The 25,916-nt window shown below is 38.0% G+C and overlaps 2 protein-coding genes across 5 annotated transcripts in view; both read right to left on the bottom strand.

Annotated features, from left to right (window-relative positions):
• Positions 1-589: 589 nt before the first annotated feature.
• The window catches only part of LOC143742040 (scavenger receptor cysteine-rich type 1 protein M130-like), a 75,164-nt gene continuing 49,837 nt past the window's right edge, over positions 590-25,916 (bottom strand). The window contains exons 3-25 of the mRNA XM_077234667.1: positions 21,692-21,737; positions 21,203-21,541; positions 20,197-20,499; positions 19,669-19,983; positions 13,737-14,039; positions 13,314-13,628; positions 12,865-13,164; positions 12,405-12,719; positions 11,888-12,202; positions 11,486-11,800; positions 11,082-11,405; positions 10,688-11,005; positions 4,576-4,878; positions 4,397-4,468; positions 3,884-4,198; positions 3,574-3,777; positions 3,383-3,475; positions 2,855-2,917; positions 2,516-2,590; positions 2,356-2,394; positions 1,864-1,926; positions 1,635-1,697; positions 590-1,311 (exon numbers count right to left, since the gene is read on the bottom strand). Coding sequence (XP_077090782.1) covers positions 1,262-1,311; positions 1,635-1,697; positions 1,864-1,926; positions 2,356-2,394; positions 2,516-2,590; positions 2,855-2,917; positions 3,383-3,475; positions 3,574-3,777; positions 3,884-4,198; positions 4,397-4,468; positions 4,576-4,878; positions 10,688-11,005; positions 11,082-11,405; positions 11,486-11,800; positions 11,888-12,202; positions 12,405-12,719; positions 12,865-13,164; positions 13,314-13,628; positions 13,737-14,039; positions 19,669-19,983; positions 20,197-20,499; positions 21,203-21,541; positions 21,692-21,737 — 4,848 coding nt within the window. The 3' untranslated portion in view covers positions 590-1,261. The remainder of the gene's footprint in view (positions 1,312-1,634; positions 1,698-1,863; positions 1,927-2,355; positions 2,395-2,515; positions 2,591-2,854; positions 2,918-3,382; positions 3,476-3,573; positions 3,778-3,883; positions 4,199-4,396; positions 4,469-4,575; positions 4,879-10,687; positions 11,006-11,081; positions 11,406-11,485; positions 11,801-11,887; positions 12,203-12,404; positions 12,720-12,864; positions 13,165-13,313; positions 13,629-13,736; positions 14,040-19,668; positions 19,984-20,196; positions 20,500-21,202; positions 21,542-21,691; positions 21,738-25,916) is intronic.
• tmtc2a (transmembrane O-mannosyltransferase targeting cadherins 2a) overlaps positions 23,780-25,916 on the bottom strand; it is a 30,907-nt gene continuing 28,770 nt past the window's right edge. For 2 of the 4 annotated variants that reach the window (XM_077234682.1, XM_077234683.1), the window contains 3 exons: positions 25,323-25,437; positions 24,763-24,826; positions 23,780-24,556 (listed from right to left, as the gene is read on the bottom strand). In XM_077234682.1, coding sequence (XP_077090797.1) covers positions 24,377-24,556; positions 24,763-24,826; positions 25,323-25,437 — 359 coding nt within the window. In that variant the 3' untranslated portion in view covers positions 23,780-24,376. Of the gene's footprint in view, positions 24,557-24,762; positions 24,856-25,322; positions 25,438-25,916 lie in introns of all 4 variants that reach the window. The other 2 variants (XR_013205331.1, XR_013205332.1) reach the window with 2 other exon arrangements.

Raw genomic sequence — 25,916 nt, 5'->3', positions numbered from 1 at the left:
CGTCAACACTTTTTGTGTTTGAGGACTCCATGGATAACGATTTTTATATTGCACAAACTTTACATTCTATCCCCTAACCCTTACAAAAAAAAACATTCTGCATTTTATATTTTCACAAAAAATTGCTATTATGATTTAGAATACTGAAACTTCAATGATTGAAATTGTAGCATACCTTTTAGAAATGTACATTACTATAACTCATCTGTATCCACAAGATGTCAGTAAAAGACTGTAAAATTCAACTGAAATGTGCTGGATCTGTTTGAACTGTCGTGAGGGGCTACCAAGGTCATTTTATCTGTCTATATAAATCAAAGCATAATCTCAAAGTCTCCAACATGTTTAAATATAAATCAGCAACGAATTGTTTCAAGTTATATTTTGTCAGTGTAATACTTTAGACTGCATACATTTTGAAGTTTATTTTTTCTGCTTAATTTGGATTTAACAGAAAACAGTCATAACATAAGAAAATCACAATAGAGATCAATTAAATATAAAAGTCAACCATATTTAAAAAAATATTTTAAATACAACCACATCAAAGACAGACAACAGAATAATCAAGATAATGAATACGATATTCAAAAAAAAAAGTCTGTTTATTCTTGGCTTTAATTAACATTCTGTATATATTCAGAGCGATTCAGGAATCAGGAGTAGAAAAACATTATGCTCTCTTTTTTCTCTTTATGATTTTTTTCTCTTCAGAAATGCTGTTTGCTTAAATATTCAATACACACAATTTGCAATGTTTAGGAATCGTTATGGGTAAGATATGTACTTATTGCATCCTACAATGTAATGAAATTGATTTCTTGTTAGGACAGTTGTTTTCTACTGGTGTCAATGTACAACTTCACAACACAGACACTGAATAACATTTATGCAAACATCAAATTGCAGGTTATTTATTAAGGTTTTCTAACATATTTTCAAAAATGTTCAGAAAACGTATTTTTTGCAACTGCAAGACATTGTAACTATCATGTTTTTTCACTGGAAGACTCTTCTACATCTCAATTATTTGACAGGAACAATAAGAGGAAATAAATGTTGAAATGTCAAAAGATTTAACCCTGATTCAAAACCCTGAACTGTGGCAATCATGGTAATAAACAATGCGTACTAGAAATGATTCAAAGGGATCTCTAAAAGTATCGTTTCAACATTTTGCCAAATATTTCAAGAATTTTGTTAAATGAAAAATTAATTCCAGAAGCTTTGATGAACAGTGGCAGTGTGTGTGGCCATCGAGTCAGACAGTTTCTCTCTCATCGTTTGACTTATCCTCCACATCATCATAGTCTGCATTAAAGAAAAAGCAACAGTTCAATTTTGTGATTGCAATTAATTATCAGCAAATGACTATTAAAATTATTTTATAATTGTCTTTAATGTTATTCTAAAATATGTACTAAATAATGAGACATGTTCAAACTTTTGACAGTGTGTGTGTGCGTGTGTGTGTGAAGATGTGACAATTACAATGGTATGGGAAATTCAGTTTTGATGAATGAACGGATGATGAAGAGGTCAATTCGTAAATTGTGAATCTTAAACATGAAAGATATTACAATATATTGTAGTTACAATAAGTGTAGGAATCAAGACATAAAGCTTACCCTTACCTAACAAGTTTCTCAAATCTTCAGTGATACTCCACACATCATCATACTCATCCTGATCTTCCTCTTTACATATAAAAAATACAGGTTGTGTCATTATTTTATCATTGTTTTATAATTATAATAATAAATAAAAAAATTACATCTGATGAAGCCATGATGATTCAATAATTGGTAGAAACGCATGTTTGAAAATTTGAATGTAGATTAAAAAGGAAGTTGTGTGACTCACCCATTACACATTGACAACACTGTTCATTAATGATGACATCATCATAATCCTCTGGTGTGTCCACTACACACACACACACACACACACACACACACACACACACACACACACACACACAGCACACACACACACACACACACACACACACACACACACACACACACACACACACACACACACACACACACACACACACACACACACACACACACACACACACACGTTCTTAAATATAACATAACATGGGTGGAAAAATTTGTAAAATTGTAAAATAAAATAAAAATCTCTAACTATTAACTACTATAGTATATATAAGGAGTTGAGGCAAAAGTCGTAGTTAATAGTGAGAATTTATGTATATAAATTATATATATTTATATATATTCTCACTATTAACTATGACCTTTGCCTCAAACTCCTTATCACTGCTTATTAATAGTTAGTAAGGTAGTTGTTAAGTTTAGGTATTAGGGAAAAAACATTTTTCAGTACCACTGGTAATGACATCATCATAGCCTTCTGGTGTGTCATCTACAAATTGAACATGAAATCAATGCCATCATGCTCAAAACAAACTTGAATGTATATATTAATATGTAGACTGTAGAATAACAGAGAGAACTACAACTACAGTACAGAAGTGAACCAGCACCTGTCTCACGAACTGGTTTTGGTACATGAATGATGATTTCCTCATAGTATCCGGATGTGTTTGCATTCACCCTCTCTTCAACATCAGAACAAAATATCAAAAGATAATTACAGAAATAAAATGCAGGAAGTGAGGTCTTTATGATTTTAATCATCTGGTAATCAAATTACTAGTTTATAAAGCAATGTCATATTATGCCACGTCTATTCAAAAGATCAGACTCAATTATATTAGCATTGCATATTGGGGTGCACATTTACAGGTCATACATTTCCTGGAATTTGTGAATTTAACGGTTTAATATATATATATATTTTTTGTTTGTAAATCACCTCTAACCTGAAAGAAGCAAATCAACATCTTCATAGATAGAATTCAGTTCTTCAGAGATGAGACTCCCTCCTGTTAGGAGAGTAGAACAGAAACTGAATGAATCCTCTTGAATCCTTTGGGTCATAAAACTCTGTCATAGTGAGAGCAAGAAAACTATAACCTGCAAAAAGAAATTCTTTTTTTTTGTTTGGGCATATATGCATCAAATTGAGCATTATGTTAAGTTTGAATGGCACTGCAAATACTATAGGGAATAAGGGGTCATCTACTTCACTTCATAGGAAGTGGAGAGGGAAGTTGTCCCATCTGTAATTGTGCATCACCACAGTACTTGAAGTTTGATTTAAATAAACACCAGGGAATTAAAAAATTTAATTAGTCCCAGCCAGGTGTGGTTTGTACACGACTGTTCATGAGTACAATGTGCACAAGAGGCAACAGTTACAATGCAAGAGGTGAAGTGAACATTTTGTAGGGACCCTTTGGTCAGAATGCAGCAATTAAAGTATTTAACAATCTCTGATGTTGCCTCACCTGTATGAGTGAATTGATTGTGTCTGTGATAAATTTCCTCATAAACTACCTCACTTGGAGCCCTATGTAGTCCAGTGTACCAGTCAGAGAGAGCTGTGAATGTAGACAGACAAACCTGCTGTCAGTTCACAACACATGACTGATCACACACTGAATAAGACGCAATATGACAGTCTCTGGATCTCTCCTACCTCTCCTCATCACTCTGTTCTGCTGAATCAGTATAAGCAGTGGCACTAAGAGCAGTGAGAGCAAAACTCCCAGTACAACCACAAGCACAGAGAGAGACGTTGCTGGAGGAGTTTGTGGAGGAGTGACTGATGTTGAGCGCACTGTCTGAGAAACTGGACGAGAAGATGATGATGTTGTGGCAGGAGTAGTGGACACTGACAAATCTGGCAAAACAGACACAAACAAATTTAAAAATCCTGCAAAAAGACAAATATTATCAGCACTAAAATGATCCAAAATTAAAAAGATCCCTTAGTGTATTGCTGTGACCTGCACATGTGAGTCCAGCGTGTTCTTTGTGAGAACAGTCAGTGTGGTTCTTCAGGGAGAGAGGACAGTCCCACAGGTGAATCTCATTCCCTCTGCACTCGACTCTGTTCAGCCACACAACACATTCACCAGCACCAAAGACTGAATTCCCATCAGCCCTCAGTGCGTCTCCACAACCCAGCTGTCTGCAGATCACCTGAGCATCGCTGATGTCCCACAGATCATCACAGACTGAACCCCACACAGCGTTATGATACACCTCCAGCCTCCCAGAACACCGGCCCAAACCTCCACTCAGTCTGAGAGGAACATGATCTAAATCACACACATCGCAAAGACAGACACATTATTGTATACCAACAAAGTACAGTACTGTCAGAACAGCAACACCTACAGTGGGACATGTCTGTGGTGTGATATTAAATCTTCTTGGTGCCCCAAGCTAAAAATTACATACATACATAACATATGGCTGTTATGATTTTTATGTTCCTCTACATCAAATGAACTTACCTGAACACTGTCTCTGATGTGGAGATGTGGAGCATGACAAAAAGCTTCTAGGGGACTCATGACTCTCCTGTTCTATAATCACAAGTTAATTCACAAGTTAATAAATAAAATTTGTTCATACACACAATAATCTTAATAGATTACTGTTATATTTTTAGAAATGCTTGCAACAGTGTTACCTGAGCAGGTGATTTTGGCCACTTCATCATTATTACAGTAGTTCTGTCCCCAGGGTGAAGATGGACACTGCCACAGATTTGAATCATGCGGTCGACACTTCACTTCATCCAGCCAGTTACGAGCTGATTCCAGTCTTGGGATTGAATTGAAAAAAACACCAGATCTTCCACAGTTCAGCTCTTGACAGATCAGACTCGCTGTGTCTGTGTTCATCTGGTTCCAGCACACATTACCCCAGGATCCATTGTAGAAAACCTCCACATTCCCTTCACAGCCCTCAGTTAACCTGATCTCTTTAAACTCTAGATGAAAAAAGACAAGAGCAATTCTGGTTGTGTTAAATCTAAAATTTACAGATAACTGGTTAAATAGAATGCCAATGCATGATGCAGGCACTAATAACTATGGGGGGCAGTACAAGCCTAAATCCATTCTTCTACTCTCACACACATACATTCTCTTTTCACAAATATACATTATTAGTCTCTCTCTCTCTCTCTCTCTCTCTCTCTCTCTCTCTCTCTCTCTCTCTCTCTCTCTCTCTCTCTCTCTCTCTCTCTCTCTCTCTCTCTCTCTCTCTCTCTCGTGTGCGCATGTGCGGAGTGATTGTGGGGAGCATGTCAGCGGAAGAGTGTGTGGCGGGGAGTGTGTGTTTCTGGGTTTATTTCTTTTGAATATTGCTTCGGATTAGAGGACAGAGAGTCGGAGTGCTGACTTCTGTCAGTATAGCTGATAGAGATGGACTCAAACTCCGATGGTTTTTCCTGTTTGTCTGCCCGGCATGCGTGCAAGTGTATACCGGCTGACGGATCAGACCTATTGAGAACGTGTTGGTCGCTATTGGCAGAGAAATAGGTGCACAAAACATCATGTCTGCTTCTAGAATGAATAAAGCAATTGTTGTCTTTCTGAAAGAAGTTGAGATGGTCAATCATTTAGTGGAGTGTGGTTTGACTGTTCAGGATGTTTTTGTTCCCGTATTACCCTTGTCTAACCTTTCGAAAAAGGTGATGTTGTCAAACGTCCCCCCGTTTATCTCTGATAAAGCGCTAGAGAATATTTTAGCGCGTTATGGAAAATTGGTTGGGTCGATTAAAATGATTCCTCTGGGTTTGAAAACCCCAGAGTTGAAACATGTCATGTCATTCAGACGTAAGGCTCTTATGATACTGAGTGCTGAATTCGCAACGCTTGAGGTGTCTGTGAAATTAACGGTGCTTGGAAAAGATTATACGATCTTTATCAGCACTGAGTCCATGAAATGCTTTGTTTGTAGAAAATATGGTCACATTAAAACAGCCTGTCCTCTGGTTAAGGAGGCTCAAAATGCAAGAAATGGAATTGAAACTGATTCAGGGCAGGTTTTAAATGGTTCAGAGAATAATGATCCGGCTAACGTGACAAGTGCAAGCGCAGCGCCCGATCCGAGCGCTGAAAAACCCACACTCGCTGAAATCGGAGAACAGTTGTATCCAGGCTGCAATGTTGATGTCACTGCGACTATTGCTAAAATATCTGATGCTGAACAGAGTGGAACAAACGATAGTGTGGAGGCTAATGTTGAGTTAGAGCAATCCAGAGAACAAGATGTGCCTAAAGTGAGTGATGGTTTGAGTGAGACACAGGCCTCAAGTAACGTGTCTGACAATGATATTGAATTGTTGACTGAAAGGACAAAATCTCAAGTAATTGATAGTGATTTGGACAGTGATTGTTCAGATTCGATTGCTGATGAATTGTCTGAAACTAATTCACAGGAAAGTACTGTTGGGAAATTTACAAAATCTCAATATTATACTGTGGAACAACTTAATGATTTTTTGAATGCTACAAAAAATCAAAGAAAGCCAAAGATTGAAACGTTCTTTCCTGATTTAAGGCTCTTTGTTGAGTCCTCTCTAATCGCTATGAAGAAAGCCAGTTTAGAGGAATTAGATCAGCCTAAGCGCTATCGACTGAAAAAGTTTGTGAGTGCTGTCAGAAAAAGACAAAAAAATTCAAAGTCATGATGAACAGGAAATATTGGATTTTTTCACTTTTTTAATCCTGATGGTGTCCTTTAACAACGGATCCTTAAATATAAATGGTTGTAGGGATACAAAAAAGAGAACTACTTTATTTAAGTACTTACACCTTAAAAAAACAGATGTAATTATGTTACAAGAGACACACACCGATGCATGTAATGAGGCTGACTGGATAAACGAATGGTCCGGTAACATTAGCCTTAGTCATGGCACAAATCTGAGTGCTGGTGTTGCGTTTTTAATTTCAAAACGTGTAAAAAATTATCCAGACTTTTTAGAAATAATACCTGGACGCCTATTACGTGCTGAGATAACAATAGACAATAATAGTTTTTCATTTTTTAATATTTATGCTCCTAATATTGGAAGTGAACGAAATGTTTTTTTTGGAAAACTTTCTGACGAATTTATGAAATGTCCTCAGGATAACATTGTAATAATAGGCGGTGATTTCAATTGTACTGTAGATCACAAATTAGATCGAAACCATGAGGAACCTCATCCTGGTTCAGCAGATGTTTTTAAATCTTTAATTAACAGACACAATCTGGTAGACTTGTGGAGGGATGCTTATCCTCATGTTAAACAATACACTTAGTTAAAAATTAATTCAAATATTGTCTCTGCTGCAAGACTGGATTATTTTTATGTTGAAGAGTCTAGCAAAGGAAGATTTTTTGGTAGTTGTATCTCAGCAACATCTATGTCAGATCATCATTTTATTTCTATGTCTATGTCTGTTCAGTCGTCTAAACCCTATCAGGCACACTGGCACTTTAATAGCAGATTACTGCAAGATCACATATTTGTGCACTCTTTTGACCTTCTGTGGAGATCTTGGAGGGAAGAGAGATATAGTTATACATCTTTAAGTCAGTGGTGGGATTTGGGCAAGGTGCAGATAAAGAACTTTTGCCAACAATACACTGCACATAATACAGAAAATCTGAAAATGAAGATATTGGAACGAGAAATTCTTCAGCAAAGCTACAATAACAAAGGAGACAGATTATTGTCAGCTGATATCATTAAAGAGAATAAAAGCCTTTTGAAGGATTTAATGGAAGAACAGGAGAAGGAAACTCTTGTGAGAACAAGATATATAAAGCACAACGAAATGGATGCTCCAACTGCCTTCTTTTTTGGACAAGAGAAAAAGCCAAAAGAGCATAATTTTTTTCATAAACTGAGACTTTCTAATGGCAGTGAAACTACTGACCAGCGAGAAATTATAGCTTCTGCTATATCTTTTTATGAGAACCTCTATCAGTCAGAACACTGTGAGGAAGCAGCAGCTGAAGAACTTCTTCTAGATCTTCCACAGGTGTCAATGACAGAGGAGGAGGAGCTGGAGGGATTCCTGACGTTCTCTGAGCTCTCGAGTGCTGTCCAGGGGCTGAACAGCGGCAGATCACCTGGGTTGGATGGTCTGTTTGCAGAGTTCTACAAGAGTTTTTGGAAAGTGCTTGGACAAGATTTGTATCATGTTTTTCTGGAGTCTTTTAACCAAGGTAATCTACCCTTGAGCTGCCGAAGAGCGGTGCTGACATTAATACCCAAAAAAGGGGATCTTGGATACTTGAAGAATTGGCGTCCTGTCTCATTGCTGTGTACTGACTTTAAAATACTGTCAAAAGCTATAACCAATAGGTTGAAGAAATGTATGGCAACTATAATTCATGAGGATCAGTCATATTGTATCCCCAAAAGAACAATTTTTGACAACCTATTTTTGCTAAGAGACATCATTACAGTTGCCAAAAAATATCAAATTGATATTGGTCTCTTATCTCTCGATCAAGAAAAAGCTTTTGACAGAGTGGACCATTTATACTTACTAAAGACTTTGAAAGCCTTTGGATTCGGTCCACAATTTGTCTCCTGTGTTAAATTGTTATATAATGAAACATCTAGTATGCTGAGAATTAATGGCTGCCTGACTAGACCTTTTGCAGTAACCAGAGGCATACGGCAAGGATGCCTTCTTTCCGGACTTTTGTACTCCATATCGATTGAACCTTTTCTATCATCTTTAAGGAAGCGCATGCATGGACTTGTTGTTCCTAGATTTCCAGAAATTCCACCTGTAAAACTCACAGCATATGCAGATGATATAACTGTATTAGAAATACTGATGATATTTCTGCTTTGATTTCTTGTTTGGAAATCTTTCAAAAGGCAACATCTGCTAATATTAATTGGGATAAGTGTACATCCCTGCTACTAGGTGAGTGGCAGCATATAGACCCTCCTCGGCTTCCACAGCAATGTAAATGGATTAAGGATGGTTTTAAAGTTCTTAGGGTATATTTGGGAACTGACCCGTACATGGAAAAGAATTGGGAAGGTCTGGCTGCTAAAGTTACAGGGAGACTACAAAAGTGGAGGTGGATCCTTCCAAAGTTATCCTATAGAGGAAGATGTTTAATTGTTAATAACTTGGCAGCCTCAATGTTGTGGCACAGGTTTACAGTGCTGGATCCTCCTGAAGAGCTACTTGTCACAATTCAAAAAAGTTTTGTCAATTTTTTTAGGGGTGGTTTTCATTGGCTTCCTCCTGGAGTTTTATATCTCCCAGTGATTGAAGGAGGACAAGGACTCATAAATTCACAAGCAAGAATTAAAACAATGAGACTTCAGACATTACAGAAATTGTTATACTGTTCAGATAAGATAACCTGGGTTGCATATAGCTTGTCTATTCTACAAGATATGGGAAGAATCGGAATAGATAAGCAGTTGTTCTTAATTGAAAAATCTTTTGTCTCGAGAGTAAGTTGTTCTCTTTTAAAATTGTATGCGTCTGTTTTCAAAGCTTGGCAATTGTTAAAGAATGTGAGAAAGGAGAGTGAACATTATGGTGTTTTAGAACCATTATTCTTTAATCCTCTTTTTAAAACAAGCTCATCGATTTCAAGTACGTTTTTAAAGACTGGAATAGCTACTGTAGTAGATTTAATGGACTCTATAAAAGGTCAATGGCATACGACTAGATCAATAGCTGACCAATTTGGACTTAGATCAGAAAGATATGTTGAAGGGTTAATTGAGGATCTTAAAAACTCTTTTCCTCAATCTTTTTTGACATTTTTAAAAAAAAAATTTTAAATGGTGAAAAGTCTGTGACTTTTCCTGATCTTATAGTAGAAATACATTATGAATTGGATGACGATTTAAATAATACTTTGTTATTAAAGGGATTTAAGGATGTTTTTTTTTTCAAAATGTGCAAAAAAAGATGTTGTATGGAATGTGTGTGAAATCTTTGTTTTATGCTCAATTGAAAAGACGTACTGATACTAAATGGAGAGAATATTTATCTATCTCTTCAGAGATAACTCCATCATGGAGGTCTTTGTATAAACCCCCTATTCCTAAGAGATCTGGAGATCTCCAATGGAGAATACTCCATTGTGCTGTGGCAACAAATAGTTTTGTGTCAAAATTTAATGCAATGGTTTCATCTACATATCCGTTTTGTAATGTTCTTGATACTACTTTCCTTTTTTTTCTGATTGTTTTAGATGAACTCCCTTGTTTGAACTGTTGCATAAAATATTCACTGAACTTGGGTTTATGTTTATGTACAAAAAATCTGTTTATTATGGGCTTGAAGTACAAGAAGGAATGGAAAGCACAGTGCACTCTTGGGAACTTTCTATTAGGGCAGGCGAAGTTGGCAATTCTAAAATCCCACACATGTAAAAATGAGGGGGAAAATATTGATTTGGTTGGAATGTTTAAAGCATTAGTAAAGTACCGGGTTGCGGTAGAATATGCCTATTGTAAATTAACAAATAATATGGATTTTTTTGATGCAAGGTGGAGTGTGAAAAATGCTCTTGTGGTGAGAAATGTGTTTGGAGAGTTATGGTTTAATTGGTAGTGATTCTATTTATACATTATTATTATTTAAAATTTTTTGTCTTTTCTTGTCTTTCTGTGTGGTGCAAATATTGTTAAACTTTATATATACTAATGTTTAAACTAGCTGTTTTATTAAAAGAGTTTTAAAAGTCAAAGTATCTCTCTCTCTCGCTCTCTCCTCTATATATATATTTGGCCAACATTTCTACTAGTGTACCTGAGCACACGACTCCTACATCCTCCTTGTGTTGACAGTCATGTTTCCCCCAGCCTGGAGAAGAGCAGTTCCACAGGGACGTCTCATTCCCCTCACACTCCACATCATCCAGCCATATGGGTCCAGAACCAGGACCAAACCAGGCTGGTACCTGCTGGTTACTGAGGGCCACTCCACACTGCAGCTGTCTGCACACCACATGGGCATCTTTAATATCCCAGGAGTCATCACACACTGTCCCCCATGAGCCGCTGTGAAAAACCTCCAGCCTCCCTGCACAGTCTGCCCCAGAACCCACCAACCTGATGGACCCGCGACCTGATATTCAGAGAGAGAAAAACACATTATTGATCACTAACAACTGAAGAATCTGCCCAGATGTTGTTGTTCTCACCAAGGCAGGTGATTGACAGCTGTTGTGTGGAGCTGCAGTTGAGAGTTTGTGGAGAGCTGCAGTTCCCCAGATGAGATTCACTCCCAGAGCACTGGAAGCCCGTCACACACTCATGACTGTGTTCAGGACTGGATGAAGAGGAGCCGGAGAAGTTCAGCACAGAGCCACAGCCCAGCTGTCTGCAGACAACAGAGGATTCAGTGAGACTCCAGGAGTCCAGCAGAACTCTCCTCCAGACCTGATGGATGGAAACTTCCAGCTCCCCCTCACACTGTCTCTCTCCAGACAACCGCACCAGACCGTCATGAACAGCCAGAGAGGAATCTGAATGAAAAATGTGACATTTTATTATCATATTGCAAGGTAATTTATATAAGTAATTTTTTTTCAGTAAATCCCCTCACCAGAGCAGACGACTCCAACATCTCGTCTATGAGAACATTCAGCACGACTCCATGAAGAGACGGAACATTCTGAGAGTTTTGTTTCATTCCCGTCACAATCAAACACATCAGCCCAGATTTCACCACTTCCCTCTCCAAACCAGTCTGATCCCACAACAGACACAGCAATCCCACAATTCAGCTGTTTACAGAGGACACTGGCAGCTCTCATATCCCAGCATGCATCACACACTGTGCCCCATTTACTGAAGTACTGACGTTCAACTCGACCAGAACAGATGTCAGGACCATTGACCAGTCTGAGATCAGTGTAACCTGTATAAAACACAGAGATTACTTAAACAGTATGATTAAAAATTGTTTATGATTTTCTCAATAAGTTGAAAACTACAGTTCCATTACCAGAACATAATAGTCCAATATCATTCTCATGAGTACAGTTGTATTTGAGAGTAGATGATGTCGGACATAAAGATATATAAGACTCATTTCCTCTGCACTGAATCTCGTGTGTCCACATCTGAGCGTCTCCTTTGCCAAAAGCATCTTCTCCCAGCACCTGTACAGGAGCCCCACAGTCCAGCTCTCTACACACAACCTCTGCATCCTGCTGGTCAAAGGCAGCGTCACACACTGAATTCCAGGTATTTCCATGACCCATCTCTAATCTCCCAGAACACAGATGAGGTCCATTGGCAAGTCTGGAATGTTTATGATCTGTTTTTATTACATTCAAAATGGTACAAAACAGAGAAAACAGTTATTCAGAGTGGCAAGCATAAGAGAGTATATTGTATTTAGCAGTTACATTCCCTAAATAACAATAATTGCATGAAAATTACATAACATCAGTTTTGCAAGAAAGTTTTTTGTAATTTATGATGTTTATCACAATACAAAAGTACACTATGCCATTCACCTGAACAGATGACTCCAGCATCACTATTATGACCACATGCATGTTTACCCCATCCTGCTGATTCACAGTTTTTCAGTGTTGACTCAATTCCAAGACAAAATAAAACGCTTATCCAGATTGGTCCTGATCCTGGTCCAAAATGAGCATCACCCAAAGCATCTACAGGTTCTCCACAGTCCAGCTCTCTACACACCACTGCAGCATCAGGCATATCCCAGAAAAGATCACACACTGTTCCCCACTGACCTCTATGAAGAACCTCCACTCTACCAGCACAGGGACTGTGACCACCAACCAACCGCACATTCATGACATCTAAGAGAGGGTAATAGATATAGAGAGAGAACAGCATTTATCAACCTTAAAATAATATAATAGATCATCAGCGTGTTGCTTTGTGATGGGTTCATATACAGTATATGTGTACTGCATATTTTCTCTCTTTTAATTCAGCTCTTACCACCACACACCAGTTCAACATTGTTGTCATGTGAACAGTTGTTTTCATGTAAAAGTGATGTTGGACAGAAGTGAATCTGAGACTCATTTCCTCTGCACTGAATCTCTTTTGTCCACATCTTGTCTCCTTTGCCAAAATCATCTTCTCTCAGCACCTGTACAGGAGCCCCACAGTCCAGCTCTCTACACACAACCTCTGCATCCTGCTGGTCAAAGGCAGCGTCACACACTGAAACCCACGACTCATCATCAAGTATCTCTAACCTCCCAGAGCAGCGAGAACCTCCAACCAGCCGGACTTCTAAAAAAGCAATAGAACAGAAAATGATCAGAAAAAAAAATCAATGAAAAATTATGTATTCAAAAAGAATACTGGTGTGTACATATACAATTTAAATGTACACAGTATGTTATCGAATAAAATGAGGTTTGGAGCAGTTTTTACAGTACCTGAACAGATGACTCCAGCATCTTCAGTATGATCACAGTTGCTTTTACCCCATCCTGATGACCCACAGTTCTTCAGTGTAGACTCTGATCCAGTGCATAATACAACATTCATCCAGATTGGTCCTGATCCTGGTCCAAAATGAGCATCACCCAGAGCATCTAAAGTTTCTCCACAGTCCAGCTCTCTACACACCACTGCAGCATCAGCCATATCCCAGTCATCTCCACACACTGTTCCCCACTGACCTCTATGAAGAACCTCCACTCTACCAGCACAGCGACTGCTACCACCAACCAACCGCACATTTGCACCATCTGTATATTGAACAGAGAGCATGAGAGATGACGAGACAATGAGAAAAAAAGAGAAATAAAGATTTTTTAATCTGGGGATTTGAATCTGAAGGGAAAATTAGTTTCAACCTGCACACACAAATTCAACGTTGTTGCCATGAGAACAGTTTTTTTCATCTAATGGTGATGTTGGACAGAAGTGAATCTGAGACTCATTTCCTCTGCACTGAATCTCTTGTGTCCACATCTGAGCGTCTCCTTTCCCAAAATCATCTTCTCCCAGCACCTGTACAGGAGCCCCACAGTCCAGCTCTCTACACACAACCTCTGCATCCTGCTGGTCAAAGGCAGCGTCACACACTGAAACCCACGAATGATCATCAAGTATCTCTAACCTCCCAGAGCAGCGAGAACCTCCAACTAGCCGGACTCCTGTAACAACAACACAGTTCATTTAAAAAGTTCATTGATCAATGTTTTTTTTATATTATTATTATTGTAAGGCCGTCTAACTCGATCCAATGGCGGTATTCGAATTAGCGGTGAAGGTCTTTGCGTGTTACTGTCTTTTCTCGTGGCAAAGTATTTTTGGTTAAATGCAATACATTTTCTCATATGTATTTACTCGTTACTTCATCTGACTCCATAAATGAAAGGTTTTAATAATATCTGTGCCTCACTAAAAGTGAGCGAATGTTTGACTATTCCGTTTAACTCTTCAATGAAAACAATGTCAGAGTCAGTTAAAATAATCAAATGTAACAATTTATTATGTCAGGTAAATGTATCATGCCAATTTCATAATCAATTCAAAGATAATCGATAAAAAACATCAAATGCTCTGGAATAGAGAGAAGATGCAAACCCGACTTTAAGAAATACATGAGGCTGAGAGGTCTTCCTCTCAGCCTCGCAGACCGATCTGAAGTACAGAAAAGGCCCCGAGCTCTCGCTGCGTTTCATTATATACCCAGACCTCATTTCAGATCTAAACATCATTCACAGTGGAAATTTACCTGCTAGTAACCATTTGCTAACAGTGAGACATTTGCATTCAGAGGTAGCACCTCTGGGTGTAGGGAGACCCTTTGTCTAGAGGCCAACACCTCCTTGTGTGCTAGTTATCCATAAAATCTCAAAAACCTTATTACCCTTTGTTTTACTTATTTGGAAATAGGACATTTGTACCAGTCGCACTGTGACATTTTAAATAATACTAAACATGAAAATACTCTGTGATAATCGTTCACATTAAAACTACATTTTCTTGGGTGCATTCAGGTGGGGGTGAGGGGAGATGTAGATGAAGTTGGTTCGGAGGTGAGACTTTCGTCTCAATGGTGCATGAAGGCCAGTTCAAATGGTAATCTCCAGAGAGGTCCTTTTGTCCTCTCAGTGTCTGGTCACCCCCGAAACAGACTGTCTGGAATTTCCTAAATTATCAATTCTTACAGTCCCGACTTTAAGAAATACATGAGGCTGAGAGGTCTTCCTCTCAGCCTCACGGACCGATCTGAAGTACAGAAAAGGCCCTGAGCTCTCGCTGCGTTTCATTATATACCCAGACCTCATTTCAAATCTAAACATCATTCACAGTGGAAATTCACCTGTAAGTCACCATTTGCTAGCAGTGGAAAATTAGCATTCAGTCAAATGGTCGAAGGTGTTAACTCAAAGACACACCCTGCAGTATTGGAGGGTGTGGAAGATATTTCTTAACTTCCTAAGAACTTTATTACCTTTTGGGTTTACTTCTTTGGGAATGAGACATTTTTACCAGTCGTACCGAGACATTTCAAATAATACCAAATATGTATAAAACTAGATCATAATCATTCACATTAAACCATTTAGATTCTTGTGTGAGTTTGGGAGATCTCTGCCAGGATGAAGAATGGGGGACAGAAATGTAGATTAGGATGAGGGAGGTGAGACCTTCGTCTCAATAGTGCATGAGGGGGGAGTTCAAATGTTAATTTCCTTTGTTTTCTCAGAGAGTGGCCCTCTCTTAAAGTCCTTCAAGTTTTTCCAGTCTTACATTATTTATATAAAAAATTATATATATATAATTTTGACCACCAACCAAAGGTGTGTGTGTGTATATGTATATATCAAATTATTCAACCCCACTGCAAATCAGGTTTATTGGCAGAATTTACAGACATTCAGCAGTTTGCAATGAACAAATCAAACAAATGTAATTGAAATAGCCCAACACAGCAAATGTTTCAAGTGGTTTCCCCAAATTCAACTGAAAATACAACTTTTAATGACTTCTGCAGTCTGAAAATTATTTACCAAAACAGGTATTGTCTCAAGCACACCTTATGCAACTAATCAAGGGCTTCATTAGTTGCACCAGGTGTGCTTGAGCTACAGTAGAACACATGTAATATCTGAACTGGCTAAATTTGTAGAGCGTGACGTTGAGTTTGACTGCATGTTAGAAATATGGCCAAGTCAAAAGAATGGTCCAAAAAGTTAAGATAAGATTTCATCGCCCTTCACAAACAAGGAACAGGATACAAAAAGATAGTGAAGGAACTAAATGTTCCTAAAGACACCATTGGAAGCATAGTTTGCAAGTTCAAAAACGGCTGCAACCAGATTTCTGAGAAGGCGGGTTAAAAAAAAAAAACTTTGAGTGACTGCAAAAGACCTGCAGCAAGACTTGTTGGCAAGGAACTGAGGTTTCAGCTTGCACAGTAAGGCACGTACTAAACGCAGATGGTTTCCATGCCAGTACTGCAAGACGTGCACCACTACTGACCCAAAAGCACAAGAAAAGTCGGCTCCAATTTGCCCAAAATCACATAAGCAAGTAACAGAAGTTTTGGGATTCTGTTCGGTGGACAATGAAACAAAACTGGAACCTTTTCGGCCCTATGGGTCAGCGGTATGTCTGGAGGAAGAAGAATGAAGCATATGCAGAAAAGAACACTCTGTCTACAGTTAAGCATTTTGGGGCTCGATGATGCTCTGGGGCTGCTTTGCATCCTCGGGCACAGGAAACCTGCAGTGTGTGGACGGCAAGATGGATTCATTTTTGTACTATATATTAGGAAATCCTAGGAGAAAACGTCATGCCAACATTTAGGAAGCTGAAGCTTAGGTGTCAGGACAATGATCCCAAGCCTACCTCAAATTCCACCAAGGCTTGGTTGCAGAAGTCCTAGCGGATCCTGCAGTGGCCATCATAGTCACCTGACTTGAAGCCTATCGAAAATCTCTGCTGGGATTTGAAGGCGGTGGTTGCAGCACGCAAACCCAATAATATTACTGAACTGGAGGCCATTGCTTATGAGGAATGGGCTAAGATTGCTCAGAAACGCTGCCAAAAGCTGCTGTCTGGTTATACATCTCGTTTGCAGCAGGACATGACAGCAAAAGGGTGTTCTACTAAGTATCAGATGCTTGCCATCATAGGGTTGAATAATTTTGAGACTGCAGAAGTCATTAAAAGTTGCATTTTCAGTTGAATTTCGGGAGAACACTTGAAACATTTGTCGTGTTAAGCTATTTCAATTACTTTTGTTTGATTTGTTCATTGCAAACAGTTGAAAGTCTAAATTTAGCCAATAAACCTGATTTACAAGTTGGGAGTTGAATAATTTTGATTCCAACTATAAAATTGTATACTTGATATATAAAAAATAATATTTGATAAATTATTAAAATTATATTTGAATGGAAGAAAAATGCGACAAGTTTTATACTTGTATTTTATTTTTAATATAAAGCAACTAGAATCTTAAAACCTATTAAGAATGTTAAAACAGATTTGGAAATAATAAGCAGCATATATGTTAAACCTATAGTCTTTATGTGGTTATGTCACATATGTAAACAAGAATAAAGTCTGGTATTTTTGAGAAATCGTACAGCATGAATGCAGTGGGTTAATTCTGTTAATTCTGACATATTAGCATATAGCAACTAGTGAGTATATTGTTTAAAGTCCGCATAAAATGGAAAATGTGACAGTCTATTCTTCCCTATTGTGACATATATTACAGTGCAAAAATCTTCGGCATGTTAATATTTTAACTAAAAAGAAAAACGTTTTTAAGCTAGTTATTTATATCTTTTGCTGTAGTTTGTCAGTATGAAATATCAGTTTACATTTCAAACATTCCTTTAGCCATTAATTGTAATCCAGTGAGATTTTTGTATTCACAAGGAGTCTGACAACAGCCGGTATGATCCACACAGAGATCTGATCTCACCATCGAGCAGAGGTGGACAAAGTACACAACTTCCTTACTTGAGTGAAGGTAAAGATACTGGTCAAATATTACTCCGTTACATGTAAAAGTTGTAAAGACCGATTTTTACTTAAATACAGAAGTACTTGTTTTTAAAAGTACTTAAGTATCAAAAGTTAAAAGTAGAAACGAAAGAAGGTTAAATTAATGATTGATGGTTCGTTCAGGTCAGGTCTGTCAAAGTGCACATAGAAACTTGGGATTTCATAATTTCAGTCTTAAAACTCTGCAACTCACGTGAACTTCTTGTGTTATGTGCTTACGGATTTAATGTCTTAAACTGCTGATCTAGTTACCATGTTAATTATCCTTGTTTGCCATCATCACTCAGGGTTGTTTTATACATTAAACTTGTGGCCACAAGAAAAAAAAATGGTTTCCTCAACAATAAAATTAAAATACTCTACATTTTGTTGAAAAGGGGACACTTTTAGTAATGTAATATTAAGGTGAGGTACTGTACAAAGCAGTTTACCTGAGCAAATGACTCCAGCATCTTCAGTATGATCACAGTTGCTTTTACCCCATCCTGATAAATCACTCAAACATAGTTCAACTGCAAGATCCTACAACCTCATGTCTACAACCTATATATGTGATAGGTTATGCCTAGATCACACTTAACTCATGCAATTGTTATAAGTATTGAATGGTTGACAAAGTGTTTCTTGTTTCCTACCAGTATGATCGTCAGTTCCTAATTCAGAAGATGACGTGAATGAAATCTATGTAAAATGTATTGTTTTATTATAATAGGAATCATGTCTAAACTTTACTCTCTGTAATTCATAGTGAAAGGAGAAGAAACAGCCACATCAGAACTAAAGACAGTTTCTAATTGGTCAGAACTCATCTGAGAGGCTGGACAGGCTCCTCAGGTTAAAATCTTAGGACACAAACAAAGGATCAGACGACAGACTCAGATCAAGATCAGAGGAACATGGGTTAACAGTCTCATTCGAGCCATTCAACTACTCTCGTCTCAATTTTCTTCATTACTTAATTTCCTTTTCTTTCCGTTGATATAAAATGTAATAACCCTGCATAAGAAATGATAGAAGGGTTAAAATTAATGATTGATGGTTTGTTTAGGTCAGGTCAAGTGCACATGGAAACTTGGGATTTCATCATTTCACTCCTAAATCTCATTCTTTCCTATTGATATTTCTAACACATAAAACTAATATCTAACACAAAAAGTCTCATTTATGCGTTTTATAAGCGTTTTATCGTATTTAAAGAGAAGTGTTCTTGTGTTATGTGCTTACAAATGTAATGTCTTAAACTGCTGATAGTTAAATTGGTAATAAAGAGTGTTTTCACTATAGTTTGGATATTAATATCCGCTGCAGAGCTGATACAGGTGAAACTGGAAAAATTAGAATATCATGCAACCGTTCATGTATTACAGTAATTCAAATTATAAAGGTGAAACTAATATATTTAGTATATATATAACTATATACATATGCATGATTATACTTTTCAGAGGGCCGACATTTCTGTATTTAAAATCCTTTATTTTTTTTTTATTGAATTTTACATGTCATATTCTAATTTTCTGAGATTTTGAATTTGGGGTTTTCATAAGCTGTAAGCCATAATCATCAAAATTATCGTATTTCACCTGTAGTTACCATGATCACTCAGGGTTGTTTTACACATTAAACCCGTGGCCACAAGAAAAAAAAAGTAGTTTCCTCAACTATAGAATAGAAAATACTCTACATTTTGGTGAAATGAGAACACTTTTAGTGATGTTATATTAAGGTGAGGTGCTGTACAAAGCAGTTTACCTGAGCAGATGACTCCAGCATCTTCAGTATGAGCACATTTGCTTTTACCCCATCCTGATGACCCACAGTTCTTCAGTGTTGACTCTGATCCAGCACACGAGACATAACTCATCCAGTTTGGTCCTGATCCTGGTCCAAAATGAGCATCACCCAGAGCATCTACAGGTTCTCCACAGTCCAGCTCTCTACACACCACTGCAGCATCAGCCATATCCCAGTCATCTCCACACACTGTTCCCCACTGACCTCTATGAAGAACCTCCACTCTACCAGCACAGCGACTGTGACCACCAACCAACCGCACATTCACACTGACTGTATATTAAATAAAGAAATTAACAGATGGAGAGATAATAATGAACAGTCAGAAAAAGAGAGTTAAAAGAATCAAACAGAGAGAGAGAGAGAGAGAGAGAGAGAGAGAGAGAGAGAGAGAGAGAGAGAGAGAGAGAGAGAGAAAAAAATCTTTCACACAAAGTGTCAAAAGATTTGACAGATTTTATAAAAGTAAAAGAAATCCACTCTGACCTGCACAGACCAGTTTAACATCATTGTCATGAGAACAGTTGTGCTGGTGTGATGGTGATGTTGGACAGGAGTGAATCTGAGACTCATTTCCTCTGCACTGAATCTCTTGTGTCCACATCGGAGCGTCTCCTTTTCCAAAAGCATCTTCTCCCAGCACCTGTACAGGAGCCCCACAGTCCAGCTCTCTACACACAACCTCTGCCTCCTGCTGGTCAAAGGCAGCGTCACACACTGAAACCCACGACTGATCATCAAGTATCTCTAACCTCCCCGAGCAGCGAGAACCTCCAACCAGCCTGACTCCTAAAGGAATCCAGATCATTTAAATTATAAAAAAAAAAAAAAAAACTTGTACGGTTGCATACAAATATTTTATAGATTCCTATATCATATTTTAAAAAGTTTGAGAAAAAAATGTTAAAGAAACGTCATACAATGTCATACATTTGCATGTCATACATTCGTATTTATTTATTAGCAAGTAAGATACAGAGAAACAACAGAGTGAGTGTTTAAACAGTTGTGATTTGAGGTCAGTAAGATTTAGTTTGAAACAAAAATTGATCAAGATGCATTCGTTTGTTTAAAATGGCTGTAAAGTCATTTAGAATGTTAAATATTTCTGTTACAAATAAATGCTTTAAACTCAAAAAACACATCCGCAATTCATTAAGCAGCACAACCTGTTCAACTGTGCTGAAATTCTTCATGAGCACCAAATCTAAGATTTCAGGAGGATCATATGACACTGAAGACAGAGGTAATGTCTGCTAAAAATGTAATTTTAAAATATGTTAAAATAGAAAACAGTTATATTAAACAGTAAAAAAGAAGAAAAAAAAGTACCTTTTTTCTGGGCAGCTACTTTTGAAAAAAAACATTCTTACTTACCCTAAACTTTTGAAAGCGGTGTATAAAATTAAATTTTTTTACATTTTATGATGTTGGTGAAAAGCAGGACTATTTTCAGTGATGTTATATTATGGTGCAGAATGTAGCAGTTTACCTGAACAGATGACTCCAGCATTAGTATGATCACATGTGTTTTTACCCCATCCTGATGACCCACAGTCCTTCAGTGTTGACTCTGATCCAGTACACTTGACAATACTCATCCAGATGGGTCCTGATCCTGGTCCAAAATGAGCATCACCCAGAGCATCTACAGGTTCTCCACAGTCCAGCTCTCTACACACCACTGCAGCATCAGCCATATCCCAGTCAACACCACACACTGTTCCCCACTGACCTCTATGAAGAACCTCCACTCTACCAGCACAGGGACTGTGACCATCAGCCAATCTTACATTCACACTTTTCTTTTGTGCAACAGAAAAATGACAGACTAGGAGAGAGAAAGAAGGAATTAAATGAACAATAAAGCACAAAATATACATAATATGTGCCAGTTAGATGCAAGTCAGATGCAATATCTTATTGCATTTAAATGTTTGAATTGAGACAATTTCATCCTTAACTGAAAGTATAAACCTACTAGCGGTGATGAGTTTGATTAGAAACATCAGACTCCACATCATCGTCTTCTGCTGGACGCACACCATTTCATCAGCTCAGAGAACACAGCACAAGTTTCTTTTCTGTTCTCAAACACACTGAAAAAAGAGGAGAGCCCTACAACTTTCCAATCAGGTTCATCATTACCTTATTAGACACAACAGAGGAAATAATCAAACAACTTCAGTGACAAATCAGAGGCGGCATTTCTGATTTCTACCATATATATCAAAAGCGTGTCAGCGCCGAAGAGAACTCCTCCTCCATATCGAGACACTTCAGTGAGGATGCACACACACACACACCTGCCAGAGGCAAAAAATAGTCACACATCATTTGGGAGACTTTGAAGATTTCAGAGAGAGGAAGCATGTTATATACAGCATAAGAACCAAACACCTGCTGATACAGACAATGATAACTGCTCAATTCAAACATCATTATATGCAAAAAAATATATTTATGTTGAACATATTTTATAAATGTATATTTTAAATTTACAGGATATAATTATATATTAATAACAACAAAACAACATCTTTGTCCCAAATTAAAGCTAAATTTGCAACCCTGTTACCCATTCTAACATATTATTATATAGTTTTTATCAATTTTAATGTTCATTGTTTTAATGTTCATAAACCCAGATATCAGTTGTAAATAAAAAGGTTTCATTGACTATAGAAACTACAGAGAATTTAGCAGCCTTTGGGCAACAGGCATGTGCATTGATAGTGGCAAAGCGTTACTCGACCACAAGATGGCAGAAGAACACTTGTTATTCTAAATACAGGAAGACCTAATTCAAGGGGAGCCCAATCCTGTTCCTGAAGATCAACCCACCCATCAAACCCTGATTGAACACACCCAGGGCTGGCCCGTGGCATAGGCAAATGCTAGGGGCGCCACTCAATAGGGGCGCAAAAATGAGTGAACGAGTGATTTTTTTTTTAGATTTTTCTTTTTACTAATACTATTTTAAAAACAGGCGTCGGAGTAAGACGAGAGTCTACCTCGGGAAGGCATTCAACAATTTGGAACTTTTGGTGGCACTAGACGACAATTTTCTTTTCTTTACTTTACGTGGAGTTTGCGTTGGGGTTTGGAATGGACTACAAGCCGGTCTCTTTGAATCCATCTTCTACCTTTGACGCACGAGTTGTCTTCGCTGATGCGGAGAATGGCGGCGCCGGCGAAAACACAAACCTGCGAGACATAGCCTGGTGAGCGTGAACGCGCATGACGTCACGCCCAGTCTCAAATTCGAACCCGAATCCCTCTTATTTATTTTACTGTACAGGATTATAGAGGCAATTGCAGTGATCAGAGAAGGGCTCATTCAGTCCATCAGGCAATTGTTTATGCATGTATGGGTTAGAAAACGTGTATTTTTAACATGAATTGTTGCGCAATGCACCTTTAAGCTAACAATTGTTCTGAGTTCTCCAGAGGCCCCAGACAGTGTGATTTGTAACAATCACGTCAGTTTTTTAGACGCATTCACTATCACTTTTATTAATTCATGTTTTACTCTACAGTTGTGCAGTTTAGAGGGGGATATATGGCATTTTTTACATTTATTTGCCAAAATTATTAATGATATTTATATAGGCTACATGTTTATTAAAAGTAGCAACGTTTTATGTGAAATTAACATTTATCCGTTAATATAAATCCGTTGCTATGATAAATAATCATGAACACAATGACACGGCGAAATGGGCTGTGATGCATGGGGCACCAGGTAAAATCTTGCCTAGGGCAGCAAATTGGCCAGGGCCGGCCCTGAACACACCGGTCTGTAATTATCAAGTGTTCCTGAAGATCTTAATTCGCTGGTTCAGTTGTGTTTGCTCAAGGTCGGAACTGAACTTTTCAGGAAGGTAGACCTCCAGGAACAGATTTGGCATCCTTGCTCTAATGTGTTACTCTTCCAGTAGTTTGAGGTCAGCAAAACATTCATGAAATGAGCTGATAAACGTCTTGTCAGGAGAGCGTCTCAATGTTGAACGCTTACTGCAACAGAAAATGTTCAGTTCTTTCTTATCATAAAAATTCTGAATGATTATTTGGTCAAACTGATATTTTATTGTGGTAAAATGTTGTGGTAAAAAGTCTGATTAAACAAATTAAGCTCTATGGCAGTCAGCGACAACATAGTGCTTCATAATAGATTCAGCGCTGGGTGTTGAGAGATTTTAAGTTCTATTAACAACCCTTACAAGTGACAAATCGCTGATTTATCAACAATAAATTAACAAGAGACATTTTAAATATCTGCATAATGAATGACAATATATGACACTTCAGTTGGTAAGAGTTACCGGTGACATGTTTAGCCTTCTGTATACGCAAGACAGTTCATCCTGGTCACTGTTCTCAGAAGAATACAATCCAGTTTGTTGCAAACACCAGCTCTCCTGCGTGTGTGAGAAGAAGAATTCAGAGGCTATTACACACTTTCAAGTGCACTTTACTGTTCTCTTACACTATTTACTGTTCAGTACAGAACTTCACAGAGGCTCCATCTTCATTCCCAACCTTTAGACCAGTTTGACTTTTAACCAACATCTGTCCACAGAAAGGGCTGAATATTCAGAGAAATCCATCTCAAACTAGATCAGACATCCACAGATGCAATATCTGCAGAGGTTACAGCAACAGATCAAGTTCCAGTGGCTCGTAGACCCTGTTTCTGCATGACATTCCAGAGTTTGTGGAGGTTGGACTGAGTGATGAGGTCGTCTGGTTTGAGCTGCAGCGCACGGAGGTAGTTGCTCTCAGCTTCCTTCAGCTTCCCATTAAGATGGAGGATGGCCCCGAGATTCATCAGAGCTGCTGGATGCTGGGAGGACCAGAAAAGCAGACACAAAAAGAGAGAATCATGGATGGATTATAGAATGTGGTTCTAGAATGAGGTAAGAAAAAAAAACCTGGACATTCTAAAAGAGCAAATGCAGCAAATATAAATGGAAGACTTCAAGCAAGGTAACTACTTACAAAAATATCTTAAACATCTAATCTAACAAAACGTCCGGAGAAGGTACTTACATCAGGTCTTAAATCAGCTGCCTTCCCATAATACCGTTCAGCTGCCTCATTCAGACTGGCCTGTCTGTGGACAGACACACACAATACTAGAACCTGTAAGTTATTATGAAAATTATTAGGCATACGTAATAAATTATTAATATTGCTGCATAATGAGTGTTGGCCCAGGCAAATAGCTTTCTACATACTAGTGCGACTTTAATTTCTCTAATAATACTCTGCTGCCTCTTCTCACATCAACACAAGTTAAAAATAATGAATTAGCTAAGCTGTAAGTAAAATCATTATGTCCATGTATTTATTTGGCAAGCAGCTGTGGAAGAAGTAGAATAATGTAAAGTCAGCTAGTCATTCTCCCAAAATTGACCCTTGTTTCATCATAGACGATGAAACGGGTGGAGTCCACCTGCAATCCGCCTGAAGCAAAAGTGTGCAGATGTAGCATGTTAATGTTTCACTCACACACACACACACACACACACACACACACACACACACACACACACACACACACACACACACACACACACACACACACACACACACACACACACACACACCTGAGCATATGAGCAGCGCTGAACACAACGTCAAACTCAGAACTGTCCAGCTCTGCAGCTTTCTGAGCCATTACTGCTGCCTCTCCCAGACGAGACTCTTCACACAGAAACTGACCTGAGAGAGAGAGAGAGAGAGAGAGAGAGAGAGAGAGAGAGAGAGAGAGAGAGAGAGAGAGAGAGAGAGAGAGAGAGAGAGAGAGAGAGAGAGAGAGAGAGAGAGAGAGAGATGGAAGATCACAAGATGGAAATCAACTCAAACACAGCAGTCGAAGATCACATATGCAGGAAGCAGGACATGAAGCACAACATGAAGCACAATGAACCTCTGCTGCTTCAGGACATACGTTTACTGATTCATTTCAGTGATAAGAAAGGACATGGTTTTGCAAGAGTTGAGAAGGAAGGGGCTGTTTATTTAGTCAAACATGAAGCACATTCGGATTTATTGTGGGAATTAAATATTTTTTTTAATTAAATGTCATTTCCATTTATATTATATATATTATAATTATATTAAATTTAATAATAATAATAATAATAGCAATAATATTAAAAAATATGTATTTTATTTAAAAATATATATTTAAAAAAGTT

This window comes from Siphateles boraxobius, unplaced genomic scaffold (assembly GCF_051911475.1).
Source record: "Siphateles boraxobius isolate OS27281-9 unplaced genomic scaffold, OSU_SipBor_1 19, whole genome shotgun sequence".
NCBI lineage: Eukaryota > Metazoa > Chordata > Actinopteri > Cypriniformes > Leuciscidae > Siphateles > Siphateles boraxobius.
This window is presented reverse-complemented; position numbering and strand designations above follow the sequence as displayed.